We start from the raw sequence: 15,096 nt of genomic DNA, 5'->3' as shown, positions 1-15,096 counted from the left end.
CACTGGGCTGGATTAATTAAGTATCTTGCCGAAATACACACGTTTACATTGGTAGCAACATCTAGCTTCGATCTTTTACCACATATAGATAACAGAAGAATGATTTCTCGAATATTCATTTAAACTGCCTAGTACTGTATAATGTATTTATTGCCCCGTCACTCATTTTCACGGAAATTGTTTTTTTTTTATTGGAGGTTGCGAACTTTATCCATGCAGACGACCATTCATTCCACTGTGCAAATAATGTACACACACACTTTACAATGAGACTGATTTAAATAACCTTTATACTGTATGTATGTACATTCATACGGACATCACGCAAGAAAAAAATAAACTGGAACAAGAAGCGTTGTTGAGAATATGACGACACAATACGTCGTGTTATGATGTCATAATTCGGATAAAACTATCACGAAGTTAACTTCAAGGTCCTCACAGTAATGTAACCATCGTCGTCTTGGTGCAATAGCTTTTATAGCAGTATATACATAACCCCACCATTGCTTGTCTCCTACGACGAGTACGTGGTTGGACATCAGATATTTTCTCTGCAAAATTCAATCACGTATTACTTATTGAGAATACGCGGCTTGTTTAAGCCTAGAGCGCAGTAATTCGCGTGATTCGGCAAAATTGTCGGTATGTTATTCGTTTAACTTACGAGTATTCCAGCAGTCCGTAATTCTGCTTGCACGTTCGCATATCTTCTGTTTCTTGCAATAGTTTCGAACTTTGTTTGATGTGCTAGACTTCTTAACCGACCCTGGATAACTACTTAGGGGCCGACTCTCTTTTTCACCTCTTTCTGCCATTCTTACCGTCGTCTCGTTGGAGGTTCGCATAAGAAGATTAAGAACGTAACTCACCTGCGGCAAATCACGCGTATTAATGTCACATTCCTATAATTGTAACGTATCCAGCTACATTGCCAACAACAGTCATACTACATTAAACTGTTCATATGTGTAATAGATAGTCTATACGTAAAACGTGTAAGACTAAGTATTACTCTTACCATTCGGTCGTCGGCGCTGCAGTCAGGCATCGTTCCTTCCCATTCCCCGTTAAGCTGACATGTCAGTGTAGTGGACCGGTGTGGTCCTGGTGGGTCCATAGGGCAAGAATATGTGTATGTGCATCTATCTCCAACCCGCTTTCCTGGCAACCCGTCTAATCCGCCGGGAACCAGCGGGATCCGCCTTTCACTACAAGTTAAGTTGCGCTCGAATGACCACTCCAATGCAGGGGTGGATATCGACTGCATGTTGCAAGCATGTTGCTGATCTGAAATCAAACAAATATTCCGTTTAATCAAGCACTGCTTTTAATCCATACACGTATAACATGCGTGAGCAGTTCTCATTTGACGAATTACAAAAATCAATACTGAATAAAATACTTCGTGTTTGCCATCCCAATTATCGTGGCGACATCAAAAACCAACGTAATCTACTTTAAACGTTAAAAGCTTTAACATTCCGCTTCGTTTGCTTAAATAAACAATACAGCGTTTTATTCGGCGATCATTATTCGTTATGTCATTTTACAAAATTACATGCTTGCAATTATTCAATCGTCATATTATAACTAAACCCTAAGTTACACGTAGAGTTAAAAACTAAAACTTATTTTAATCGTCTGTTTTCATAATAAGATTGGAAAAACGCGAAATAACAATGTCGGTTTGTAAGTCGATACATGCATATTGTCGTGAGTCATTTTAATGTTATTTTAAACTTAAATGGCGTTGTTGCATTAGGCCCCAGGTAAAACTTGAAAGTTCAAGTCCGTTTATTTGACGTGTAAGCTGTAGACACTTCTGCATTAATCCCCACAACGTAACTTTTGTGCAGATAAAGTGCAATGGAATCGTAACTTTTTATAAAAGGCCTTACTGAATGGCAACGGTAGAAAAACTACCGAATGGTTTTAAATTTCGAGAATAATTTTTAATGAACTTATTAAATTTTTATTACTTTTGTTATTTATCTACAAATACATCAGTTAATCCTTTTAAGGTATTTTACAAAATCCGAATACATTCAATTTACCTTCGTTGGCTTGCACTACCAGTAGATATCCTAATAAAATCGACGGTATATAAATTATTTTCATTTTTCTACCACAGTATATATTTTATAATGCTATAAATTGAAACGACCTGTGAAAGAAAATATTCGTCTGTCACAAAAATATTCGAATTTATAACCAGCTGGCGTCTTACTGTCCTGGTTCCCGCAATAATAAGACGCGCTCGCTTTATGTTCTATTTAAACTGTGATAAAGCCAGCACCCTTTTTCGCCTTGTTGGCGCAGAAAGGTCACGATTTTTCGATAAACCTCGACGCTCAAAAACTCGTGTGCTAAAACGCAATATGCACGACACTGGATAATCGACCGCGTTGATACATTCCGACTTCTCAGAACACGCAGCCAAGTCCCGCCGGCCATTGCTCAGTAATAAACACTGCTTTATAGTTTCGATTTGATTAAAGATTGCTGTAGTTACGCCACGACCTGAAATCTATTTTTACTTAATTGCCGTTTGCGTAATTTTGTTAAGAAAAGTCATGTCGCAATTTAGCAAAGCACTTAACGTCTGATCACTTAAAAGTTCTCCCTCCTCAATAATAAAGACATTTTCAACCCGAAAAACAGTTCGTAATCCTCATGTAGGATGCGCACTTAGTTGAGCGAGGCTTTCACAAGTGACCACCGTCTTACAAAGTGCCAACGAAAGTCACCCGCACTTCTTTATATGTGGATTAAATGACGTCACCACAGAGTTATCACTTATCATATTTCGACATATTTGCGCAAGAAAATATTCATACCAGATAGTAGTTTGGCCGAGAAAATGACAAACCCTTTTTTCTTTTAAAGTTGTCTATTAATTATCATTTATGCTATAAGCGTTCAATTGCTTTTCGAAATAAACACGGTAATTTACGATGAGAATTATTAACAGTCGGCATAACTAGTCTTACAGTAGAGCGCGTCGGTTTTCACATTACTTTATTACCCTGTAGTCTTTACACCTGCACTGTATAACTATAATTACCAACATCGGAAGTTGAGTGTATGATATCTCAACTTAGAAATAATTGATATTACCAATGAAATTGCACTGTCCACAACACGGCTGTTACATAACACGCAGTTTCCTGCTGCGGAAGATATCCTTTAATCACAAGTTATGTGTGTGATTGATTACATAGGAAGACATCGAAACGGCACGAGGAGTTTCGTTTTAACCGTCGGTTCAATCGTCTCCTGGTACTTGTGTATGCAATACCTATCACCGCTTGACCCATTTCACTGGCCAGTAATCCTACTTCCTATTCGATAACTTCATACATTATGTGATCACTTCGAACACAAAGGTTATATGGAGTCACCACACAGTTCGCACCGGTCTTTTGCCTTTTTTTAAAAAAAATGCGCACGTTCTACAATAATCATTCAGTACCCATAAATACAAAAATGACGTCAGTAAATTTAAAAAGTTTGAATTTCCCTCAACGTTTAATTACTCCTGCACTCTCTTCACACGAAACCGGTCAGATCCGGTCAATTCGGGACCGAAACGTTATGTCGCATTAAGTTGTTTGTTTGACCCTTAGATACATCCGGTGTTATGTGAATAATTGATTACAAGCAAATATTAGCGCTTGCCTAATAAGGTAAATGCGTTTTTAAATTGACATAAATTTGTCAAAGAGAAAAAATCAAACTCAGCTTTGGCAGTTGTATAACGGCAATGTTATTTTAGTGTTAAACTTCGTTTTTTCATGACTTTGTATGCGTTAATTATTTATTTAGTGCGTTAAATATAGGAAATAAAAACTTGTAATTTCATGCTGCATTTAAAAAAAATTAAACCTTAAAACGCATTAATATAAAAGTCACAAATAATAAAAAAATGTTTAAAATTTCCACAAATCAAATTTAACTTACCTCTATGTTTAAGCAAAGCTGTCATGAACATAAAATACATTCGTTGCATGGCATTCATCTTTTCTATCGACAATGTTTTACCAAGTAGCTTTAAAATATCGTTAATACAGATGAGTTTATAATACAAACCTGCAAAAATAGTTCCGTAATTAACGTTAATTATAATATGTTATATTTTGAACAGACACAATATTGCATATACAAACATTATAATATATACACACTCCACGTATATTCCCACTGCGTATACGGTCAATGCTAGTGGTATGTAGCTCACCACGAACCTAACGCAGCTTAGTAAGTCCACCAACGTGCTCGGCATGCGTTGGTAGGTTAGGCAGCTTAACTCTAAACCTCGACGAAAAAACTTTCCATTTTGTGGTTTCTTGTAAAAATGCGGTCACGCCACGAAAAATGCGACCTGCACGAAAAATTCTATAGCAACCGCCTACTTCTAAAACAGCTGATTATTAGACAAGATTTTCTTCGTACACCGACAATAGAATTTGTCATAAAGTGACGTTTGCGGTTTTCTTTGTCGTCCTCGGCATTTTGAAATCTGTTTGTGGCAGGTGTCATGCGTCAGACTAACCGCAGTCGTCCTTAACTGTGAGTTTTAGTTGGCGTTACCTGAACATTTTTTTAGTTATAGCATTAGCTGAACAAGTCTTTTCACCGCCCCCAGCCACTATATTTGCATTTTAATTTTAAACGAAAAAATACGGAAATTATTTTTTTTCTTTTGATTCGTCACCGTAGACGCGGAAAATCGGGTCCCATTATACAGTAGTTAAAACTAAAAATAACACTCTTCGTTTAACGAGCATTTGAATCATTCTGACGTTGTTGAATTCTGTCTACCCCATTAACATATACACGTCATAATAAAAAATCTTTATTTTTAATTTCGAACCAAACACATACGAGTCATGTATGTTGCGCATCTGCGAGTGTCGCATTTTTCGGATCACTTGCAAAGTTTCGATCGTCGCAGTGCGTCTTATTGGAGTAGGTTTAATGAACCAACTGCGGTGCAATATAGCTGATATGTGACGCACTTTCATTAGATCCCTTACTCCTGCTATTATTACTTCCAGGAATTCTTCCTCTATGTATAGCTGACGATACATCCACGTCAGCTGATTAATTTTTAATCAACCTCACTCTGTTGTATGTATCGAACTAGTGGCTTGACTAACTCTAATTAGCCGAATATATCTTAAACGACGTATAGGGAAAGAAAAAGGGTGTAGAGTCGCCAGTGGTCCACCCCTAAAATTAAGCCAACATCTGCAAGAGAAGTAATTCATCTATAATCTATACTATATATAGAAGCGAAAATGAAGCAAAACATCGACGAGTCACTCAAAAGTTCACTCTTATTCAAAGCACGTTATTTTAAAAACCAAAATAATTTTGCGCAATTTGCCGCTCGTTGGCTTCGAACCCAGTCACCACCACTTCCGCGTACTCACATCACGCCAGCATATCTAACGCCAAGTTTCGCAGCAAATCTCGCTGATATTTTTTCATAATTGGAGTAATTAATGTAAAATCTAAACGCTACTGCGCATAAGAAAATCCTTACCACCCTATTTAGACTGCCAATATATAATTTTTTGACAACTAATTATTAATATTTTTTACATTTTGGCAGTGCATCAGCAACCAGATTTAAATCCTAAATTACTCGTTGAACATTTCCTAAAACTTCCGAATTCGTTCTAATTTAAGCAACTAAATTCCCTATGTAACTTAAAACGTTTCCTTGTTTCCCAGCTTACAACTACATAATACTTTACAACAATTCTTAAAGTAGAAACATGTCACTACAATTTGACATTGAACCAGAAACTGCTTAAATTATCCTGCTGTTCTTTACTACCCATAAGCCAGAGTCAACAAATTTTATCCATTGCTGCAATTTTCTACAAAATTCGCAAAAAAAATACAAAAAATAATCTAACGATCGTAGAAAATGTTTTAGACAAAAAAGGAGACTTTTTTAACCCAGATGAATGTGTATAATTTTTCATTTTACCTGTGCCATGTTTACCTATCCTTATCACCCCAAACTCCAACTTTATCTTAATCTCGTTACAGATTGGCAAACACACAGTAAAGACTCTGACCCGAAGTACCACCCCCGACTACAGATCTCTGTCCAACCACTTCTATCCTCAGCCCTAATCCGCGTCCTTGCACTCCAGGTATGTAGACACTGCCATGAATTTCTATAAACACACAGTGAACTCGACTGCCTGACCCTCGAAAGCGAAGCGAGTGTTTTTGTAGTGCCCATATTGTTTTTCCGTTCGCCAAGGAATGTCGTCCCTTTTTAAATGGTGTAGTTTAGTACTATCGCTACACCTCGTTTACCGTAAAAAATGCAATAAGTCTTAACCAATTTATTTAAGACGTTCGTTGACTTCCGCCTTGTCGTGTGCATTTGGGTGAAAACTAATATTGAACATTGAGACAACTGATAAGCGCAAAAATTTGCACTTTACCCCGGCGTGTATGTCTGTGTCAACAATTTTTATTCCAGTTCCGAATCGAGTGCATTCAAGTTGTTTTGTCTAGTCCACGACTCTATTTGACTTTTACACCAGAATTGTTTTCAATCATAATTTATCATCCAGCAGTTTGATGTGGAAATCCCAGCAGTTGACCGCACTGTTATTTCCATTTCCATTTTCACGAATTCCATTACTGTTAATGCGTTTTCTTACAGATGGCGTGCGATGTGCATGGCGAGTGGCTAGACTTCGTGACGTCATCGCTGCAATTTCTGCCGCACATGTTGTCGGAAGTGACGTCACCCATCACCCTTCAACTGTGTCGTAACTTGAAAGATGCTGCTACCATGTATAGCATGTGTAGCGATCACCATGCGCAGTTGGTATGTTATACCTATATAACTATACAACTAAACACGCATTTTCTAAACGACTTTAATGACGTGATGCATTCTTAACACGCAGCCACAAATGCCACCAGATTACGTTATTTCGTCGCTGAAGAGCCTCCGTACGTTGTCTCATTTCACGTTACTTCTTCACGCCAGTACCCACACGTTACAACACTCCATGATCAACACAGGTGAGAAGTTTTTTAATTATACCCGTTTCTACCATCTGCCTGACGCACGCATGTCTTCTTAACCTACCATCATGCTGCACCACATCATAAGTCTGACATTGACACATTAATTACTGCGCACACGGTTGATGAAAATTGTTACCGAAGTTATTGCACTTTTATATTATAGGTCATGTTCTGAAGGCGGACAAAGCATCTCAACTAAACTCACTGAACACAAGTGTAGCGTTGAACCAAGCGAACAATGTTGGTCTCTCCGCTCTTGGAAGCCTCTTTAACGTTTTCTCAGTCAGCAGTTCTATTAAGGTAATTGCGGGTTTTCTACATAACCACATGTCAATAAACTAGGTTCCGTTTTTACACCTGCATAATACTTTACCGCGCCCTACTGCGCCCACGAACTCACTTTTAAAATTAAAATCATAACCACCACTCCCAATACACCCACTCATATAACGCATGCGCGCCAAATAAACGACGTTGACCTTGTGACGTGCCTCGTGCTATGGCGACGTAAAACACACTTGAGCTCTCTATATTGTATTTGTCTATCCCAATACAGACGCAGCGAAGCGTTGAGGAGCAAGAACTATCCGTTGAAGTAACAGAAGCAAGAAGAGTTACTTTACGAAACCTTCCCCGCATATTGTCGTGCTTAGTCACGGTATGGCATAAAGTGGTCTCACCACAACCAACTGGGAATCGAAAGTCAAAACAAGTTTGTAATGCGTTTAAACGCACTTTGTACTTCGTATAGTGTGTTGCAACATCAGATATGCTGACACAGCTGTATAATTTATCACCTTATGAAACCGCCCATTTATTACCATGGCTGATTTACATGTTATATGAATGTACGTGGTTGTTTACACGTGTTCTACAACATATTCACACAAACTAATGTTTCACGCAGCATGGTCGTCTTCATTTAGACTTGAACCCGTGTGTGGCTATGGGCGGCAGTGAATCTGTATCAAGGCATGTTCTGCAACTACTTGATCCCTTGGCTATACAGGTACATGGCGTATTATAGAAATACTATTCTTTTTGTTGACTGTTATATTATCCAGCCTGCATTTTTTCTTGTTTATTTTTCTTTATAAACAATTAAGTTTCTAAAACAACACACACATTTTGTAAAGGTCACTTAAGCCCGCGTACCACTAATGAATTGCATATCAAGCATTCGTTATAAACCATAGCTATATTTACACATTATACAATGTACGCCTCAAAATCAATCATGGTTTAACAGAAATAAACAAAGTAATATCTGCGTCGACCTCCGCCGAACTTCGCAAACATTTCTTTTTTCTTTTCAAAAAAGCCATTATTTGATTTGTGTTTCAATGTAAACCTTTTTAGGTCTTTGAAAATGTTGATATTTTGATTCCTTTTTCGTGCTTAACAAAATCGTCTTTATCTGGTATGAGTCACAACGCCCTTATTTAATCGTATTATGACGTGCCGGTAGATTCCACTACAGTCGCCACTGTTGTGACTACTTAAGAGACAAAACGCCGGAAAGTTTAAATCTTATTCTCAATGAAATGCTTAAAGTAGGATTGAATACGCTTTAGTGCGATTATTTTACAAAGCCCGTGTGTATTAGTTTTTAAATCGGCTAAGCAATAAATAATACCTTTGCTATGAGGACATCTAATAGCGTAGTTATGACACGATTATTTTTGCCGAATACTTAAATTTATTTTCCATACCACCTGATGCTTACTGTTAAATCTCATATACGTGTGTACGCACTTTTATCCGACGCCTGTCTGTCTCATCCTTAACCTGTGCAATATTGTCCCATGAGAGTTACCTCTCTTTATATAGAAGGCTGATAACCGCAGCTCTATCGCCCTAATCTGTTTTAAAGTAATGCGTTAACTCGTACTCAGCTACAAAGTCATTTGCGTTCAATGCTTCACAGTTTGGCGAAAACCTCGTCAGCGCTTTCGCCATAGTGTGGGAAAGAAGGGACCGCACCGAAGCCAAGAAGTCCATACATTGGTTTCCACTACCTGAACCTAACATCCAACAACAACAAATCCTTGACGTGGCGTGCGCGATTCGATCCTTGCAGTGTGACGTCATACTTGGTGTGGTAAAACGCGTCATCTTACAACCGAATGATTTTCCATTACCATCATCAAACAAAAGAAGGAAGCCATTTCAGGTTCAACTTAGCTAAGATAAAGTTCTATTCTATATTAGGTCCTTCGAAAACCAGGTTATAGGCCAGATTTAATCCATTACCCCAACACCCAGGCTGCCTATATACGTCGTTTAGGCGACTATTAAAACACCACCCACAACTATCTTTCTTGGAGCGCTTGAGATAAAAATCACGTCGACCTAAAATTTCCCAGTTATTCAAAACCTTTTGTATTAATTTCTTTAAAAAATGGTGTTTAGCTTCGCAACATCCACTGTAACTGTTATTTGACCACAGGAATCTCTCCTTGACTTTACATTACGGTTCCTTCAACGACAGACAAGTTCCGCTGTACGTGACGCATGGCCCAACCTTTTATCATTAGTAAGGGAATGCCTTGCACTTGGACCTGTAGTCGCCCCTACCAATCCTTCAATATCCGGCTCCAATGCGACACTCAGTGGAAAATTGAGTGTACGTTGCCATTTCTTTCTCCTCTTGTTAGTATCTGAATACGCACGCAGGGCTGCGGGTTCTTCCGATAAAAAGGATCAAAAAGATCTACAGGTAGAATTGAGGTTTATTGTATATTTATTTTATCGCCTAGAATAGATAATTGAGCATGCTACTTATGCTTTATAAAACTGGGCATTGGCGCCATAGACACAGTGGGTACACCACTCGTAATCAGAGGGTATACGGGTTCGAGGCTCGATAAAGCTATGGACAAGACAATTAACGGTAATTACAAATTGGGTTACTAAATTATTAGGCATACAGAAAAACACAAAATTAAAAACATTAACCTCAAAAGTTACATAAGTGGTAACTCGTTAGCGGACACAATATGTATAAGGTATAAGACCACCAGCTTTTTTTCAGTCGCCCCATGAACGGAGTAATAAATAAATAACATAAAAAAAAACGAAAAAAATATAATCACCCACAAAAGTACATACGTAGTAAATCGTGATCTGGCACGAGGTATATGAACACCCGTGTTATAACGACTCGTTTTCCAGCCACGCGAGGATATAGTAAGTTACATTCATACATTTAACTCAATTTAATTATTTCCAAGGACATATGCGTGAAATGCATTGAAGCATGTAATGCTATTGTTGATTGTTCACTTGAGCATGGTGGATGGTTAGCTCGTCGTGCTCCATCAGTTATACCTGGACCCCACCAACTTAAGGATTCAAAACACAAGTTGACCGAGTCGGGTTCCTCTGTAGATTTAATGGGTGAGATGGTTTTCTTTTTTTATGTTTATAGTTTAAAACTAACCAGGAAATTACACCCTGTATGGCCATTGGGTAAAGTGAATTTATTAAACCATACTGAAAAAAATATTTGTTTTAACCATTTGCGTTTATACGTGCATTTTGTTGCCATTTTTAAACTAATATGTCGTACTTTTGCTTGTATAGGTGGTCCAAACGTCTATACAAAATGTAAGCTGTTTTAGAATTATATTATCCCTGGTAGCAATAGTTTTCGAAATATTTTCGAAGTTATAAATATGCGTTTCTCTTCCGATATAAATAAATCTCTTTTATTAATCTATTTATATTTCCAGTTGTCACGTTAGTTGACGTTAATTAATATTCAACCACACTGCTTTTAAACCCGGAATTTTAATTTCCATTCAATCAGCAACTTAATATATCTTCACATACCAGAATCCTTTTTATGTTTATTGAACGGTTTCAGATTCAAAAAGTCGTCCTGAGACGGCGCCAAAAACCGTCACCTCAGATCCAGGTTTGGCGACCACACGGTTGGAGGAAACCGGTTCATCAAACACGTCCATGCTACCGCAAGCCAACAACCCGAACTTCATACACAGTCTACATGCCCTGAATGTATTGGCTCAGGTAGAAACACGTCATTGTTATGCTTTATTTTTACCAGTGTTTCTTGACCCTTTGATTTTAAATTTGCAGTGAATTTATAAGGCCTTTTACGGGCCAGTATTGTAAAAATACGTCAAAAGAAAATTTATTTTAAAAACATTTGTTGCAAAAAATAGCAGCACTGTTTTAAACAAGTTCAGCAGCATTGTGTTGAACTTCGTGTCCCTTCTAGGTACTGGCGAACCTTTTAGATGTTATTTATGGCAGTGAGGAGAAAGACAAGATAGTTCCCGTGTTGACACCCGTCATGACCAACGTCACACCTTACCTTAAAAACCACAGGTACCAACTTTCTTTTCTAAATTTCTCGGATATTTGTTCAGAACTTAAACTCAATATCTTACAGTGCCAATAACGCCCCCAGCTACAAGGCGGCTGTGCGCCTATTATCCAGTGTGAGTGGTTATCAGCAAACAAGGCGCGCTTGGAAAAGGGAAGCCTTCGAACTTCTGATGGATAATGACTTCTTCCGAATGCCGCTCGACTGCGCCATCGAGTGGGGGAACGTAGTTGACCACTTGATGACGCACGATGCAACTACTTTCAAAGAACTAATGGGTACGCCGGATATTGTAACTTTTATTTTAGCTTAAGCTAAAAGGACTTTTAATCTAATTCGGTTAGTCTGCTTGCATAATTGGGTATACAGTTTTGCTTTATACGAGTAATGCACTACGGCAAAGCACGTCATTAAACCCCCTGAGACATAAAGTTAAAACAAATACCAAATTTACAATATCTTTTGAACTCAAATGAATATGATCAATGCTATTTTTAATAAATTTAGGTTTAATTAAATTGTCTAACTTAATTTTTATCCAGTTCGCATCGGGTTAACCAGGAACGCAGCCACCGGTCCTTCACTCAATATATTTTCAAATAAAGAACAAGTGAGTATTGGAGTGTAATTATTGTATATATGGTAGAAGATGGGACACCTTTTCGTTCTATTGTCTCGTCCCATTTGGTAGTAAGAACATTCAAAAAATTATAAAACCGTATCCTCACGAACCCCATAGACCGTTGTTAATTGTTTATAACGGGATCAGGATATTTGGATATCATGTGCTGAAGGTGTCCCATCTTCCCCCACTATACTATAACTTATAAAGATATACAACCAAGAAAAAATAAATACAACCTAGGAATAATAAAATTATTATTACCTATAAGGTTGCAAATTTATCTATTACAGCCGTTTTTTTATTTCTAAACTAACCTTGCGAGTATATGTTCGTAACATTCAATTAACTTTATGCTTACGCTACAGTACGTTGGTAGTAATATTGTATGTGAGTTTAACCGCTTCTGTGAATTAGGCTTAAAATGCTCATGACTGTACATTGAGATTTAATCGTATTTTGCAGTTTATAGTGTTATTTATTTAACAAATGCGTCATTCATGTTAAATAAGACATTAAATTTTCAAGGAATTGGAACAGCGTGCCATGTTATTAAAGCGACTTGCCTTCGTTATCTTCAGCAGCGACACTAACCAATATCAACGTCATTTACCTGAGATACAAGAACGGTTGTCGGAAAGTTTAAAATTACATCAAGTTCCTGCAGTACAAGCACAGGTTACTACTTAGTTAAATAGAATCAATGGACGTCATTTATTTAACCGCGTATTTTGGGGAAGCTTGATACTTTTGCAAGCGGATATGAAATTCATATACATCTTATATCCGCATCTCATAAAATACACGAATCGTTGCTTTCATTATAGCTAACAATTTGGAGTACCGTTGAGGTCCACCAGATTCGAGCAATTAGTGTTTCGTTACTGATTCAGCGAAAAACGCGCTTAAAATACTATATAGCAACATCGAGATTTGAACCTGGTATCCTTAAATAAAAAGTCGAACGCCCTACTAATGTACATACTGCAACTATTTTGTGAAGCACGTTATAAATTACTTTAAAATCAACCTTATATTTCCCAGGTATTCTTGTGCTTCCGTGTCTTACTACTACGCGTATCTCCGAACAACCTACAATCATTATGGCCGTCAATTGTCACTGAACTGGTACGTAGCGTATAATAGATAGTTATATGTATATTCCAAATACCAAATTCTAAGCTAAAATTTAAAAACCGGTCATTTCTAAACCCCAACCGTGGGGTAATGGGTCATCTTAGGTCCCTACATGCTGTAACAATTTCCCAATTTAGAATTCCATCTTCTATACAAAAGCACAATAGTTCATAAAACACAATAGTCTTCAAATGTTGCAGCAAACAACAACCCCTCCTTATTTTGTCAACACGAAATTGTCGGGTTCGGTTCTTCTCTCGGTTGGCGATTTTCAATTGTCCGGATAGCTAATAATCACCAAAGCATTACCAAAACGCACAATGAGGTATATATAACTTGTAGGTGCAAGTTTTGAGCCAACTGGAACAACAACTGACTCTCCACAGCTTTGAAAACGATTCTCTGCGTAATTCAGACTTCGATAACCCCACAGCGACGTCTAGCGGCGGAGGAATTCTGTTTTCCGGACAAACGAATATATCAAGCGTTTACTCGCAAGAAAAGTAGATATTTTGGTTTTTGTTTATCGATTAAAATTTAAACTATTTCATAACTTGCTTTAGGTGGATGGCCATGTATCTATCCGCGTGTAAACTACTGGATTTAATATTATGCTTGCAACCGACTCAACTCTGCCATTTTAAGGTAAGTATTAACAGTTTTGATGTGGAATGAATGCAGTGAATTATAATTTGACGTTACGAACATGCGGTAAATATTGCTTTCCCCACGCTTATTCAATCCTTAATTGTTAAACTCCCTGCCAATAATACATTATACTTCGCCTCTGATAAAAGTCACAATGGTTTAACAATCTTTTTTTTTAAAGTTTATTAAAAAACTGATTCATAAACCATCATAATACGCTACAGCTCTTTCGTTGGTCGTTCGTCGGCGAGCCGGGAGAAAATGTTGATGACGTATACGATGACGTCACCAATTCTAAACCTGCAGAGGACGGTAGCACCCACAACTCGACAACCAACGAGCGTGAATTTGTCCCACATTGTGTTCGAATCAAGCGACTACTGGCTCGAAAAGTGAGCGATTTTTTCTCTTTTTTTTATACAAAATCAACATGGCCACAAGTGTATTTGTTTGCAATAGCATGATATTCTGCAGTGATTTTTAGAAAACTGGATGTTTGTTAACTATTAAGTGCTAGCATATTTAATTCATTGCTGGTTCATTGTATAAATTTTAAGAAATAATCACCTATGGAGTTCCTACGTGGTAGTTAAGAAATCACGTAAGCGATGGGTGTATGAAAAACATCCGTGTTATAACCATTGTGGTTGCCCCGCCACGCATAAGTTTTATTCATTCTTTCATCTTTGCATCCTTTGACAAAAAAATGTAATAAAGTAACTACCGCAGAGCACGAACGGTGGTCGAAAACTTGTCAACGTCGAAGCTATGCGTCCTTTGCTTGAAATGAATCGCCTCACGTCACTCTGGCAACTTCAGAATTTTTTCAACACATTAGTTGAACCTCATACCATGCTAGCAATGCATAGGACGCCAAATCAATTTGTTCCATCTAATACAAAAGGTAGGTGGATGATGGTCAAGTAATCGTATGACTGCCTCAGCATTATAATACAACTCAATGGTTGGAGTACATGCCTTGATAACCGATGGTACCGTGTAGTAGAAGCTCAATGCTACTACCATTATGCCTGTGCGTGTTTATGGGACAAACATCGGCAACTGCTCCAACCGATTGGACACTCAGTTGATAACAGTTGATAATTCGTAAGCGAGCACGAAGCCATGTTGTGGGTTAGTGGAGATGGGAACCTGTTTTAGCGCATAATCCCCAGATATCCCGATCGTGTTTTAAACAGTTAATACGCCACGGTTTATGGAAGTGAGGATACGGTTTTATAGTTCTTTGATTGTTTTTTTACTACCA

At 37.8% G+C, this 15,096-nt stretch overlaps 2 protein-coding genes across 4 annotated transcripts in view; one reads left to right on the top strand and one right to left on the bottom strand.

Moving 5' to 3' along the window:
* LOC100179578 (protein dopey-1) overlaps positions 1-15,096 on the top strand; it is a 33,115-nt gene that overhangs the window by 16,057 nt on the left and 1,962 nt on the right. The window contains exons 31-49 of one of the 2 annotated variants that reach the window (XM_026834399.1): positions 6,067-6,173; positions 6,698-6,865; positions 6,948-7,065; positions 7,235-7,371; positions 7,628-7,783; positions 7,979-8,080; positions 8,999-9,244; positions 9,521-9,790; positions 10,305-10,470; positions 10,940-11,103; positions 11,315-11,424; positions 11,489-11,700; positions 11,965-12,032; positions 12,573-12,722; positions 13,089-13,172; positions 13,524-13,684; positions 13,745-13,826; positions 14,054-14,221; positions 14,559-14,733. In XM_026834399.1, the coding sequence (XP_026690200.1) occupies positions 6,067-6,173; positions 6,698-6,865; positions 6,948-7,065; positions 7,235-7,371; positions 7,628-7,783; positions 7,979-8,080; positions 8,999-9,244; positions 9,521-9,790; positions 10,305-10,470; positions 10,940-11,103; positions 11,315-11,424; positions 11,489-11,700; positions 11,965-12,032; positions 12,573-12,722; positions 13,089-13,172; positions 13,524-13,684; positions 13,745-13,826; positions 14,054-14,221; positions 14,559-14,733 (2,844 nt within the window). The remainder of the gene's footprint in view (positions 1-6,066; positions 6,174-6,697; positions 6,866-6,947; positions 7,066-7,234; positions 7,372-7,627; positions 7,784-7,978; positions 8,081-8,998; positions 9,245-9,520; positions 9,791-10,304; positions 10,471-10,939; positions 11,104-11,314; positions 11,425-11,488; positions 11,701-11,964; positions 12,033-12,572; positions 12,723-13,088; positions 13,173-13,523; positions 13,685-13,744; positions 13,827-14,053; positions 14,222-14,558; positions 14,734-15,096) is intronic. The other variant, XM_009859958.3, reaches the window with a different exon arrangement.
* LOC100181117 (uncharacterized Ciona neural peptide) lies at positions 166-4,046 on the bottom strand. 2 transcript variants are annotated; one of them, XM_026833987.1, is made up of 4 exons: positions 2,058-2,497; positions 1,022-1,290; positions 668-872; positions 166-554 (listed from the first exon to the last, which is right to left on the bottom strand). In XM_026833987.1, exons 1-4 carry the CDS (start codon positions 2,119-2,121, stop codon positions 439-441), a joined length of 654 nt encoding a protein of 217 aa, XP_026689788.1. In that variant the 5' UTR covers positions 2,122-2,497; the 3' UTR covers positions 166-438.

Source organism: Ciona intestinalis, chromosome 4, assembly GCF_000224145.3.
Source record: "Ciona intestinalis chromosome 4, KH, whole genome shotgun sequence".
In the NCBI taxonomy this organism is placed as follows: domain Eukaryota; kingdom Metazoa; phylum Chordata; class Ascidiacea; order Phlebobranchia; family Cionidae; genus Ciona; species Ciona intestinalis.
The sequence above is the reverse complement of the archived record's forward strand: the minus strand, read 5'-3'. Positions and strand labels throughout refer to the sequence as shown.

Bases quoted from the DNA above. Each gene is read 5' to 3' on its own strand.
- LOC100181117 (XM_026833987.1), bottom strand. From the start codon at position 2,121: ATGAAAATAATTTATATACCGTCGATTTTATTAGGATATCTACTGGTA. The intron at 1,291-2,057 runs GTAAATTGAATG...GTTTGATTTCAG, and splicing joins GGTAGTGCAAGCCAACGAAG to ATCAGCAACATGCTTGCAAC. The intron at 873-1,021 runs GTAAGAGTAATA...GATTTGCCGCAG, and splicing joins GCAGCGCCGACGACCGAATG to GTGAGTTACGTTCTTAATCT.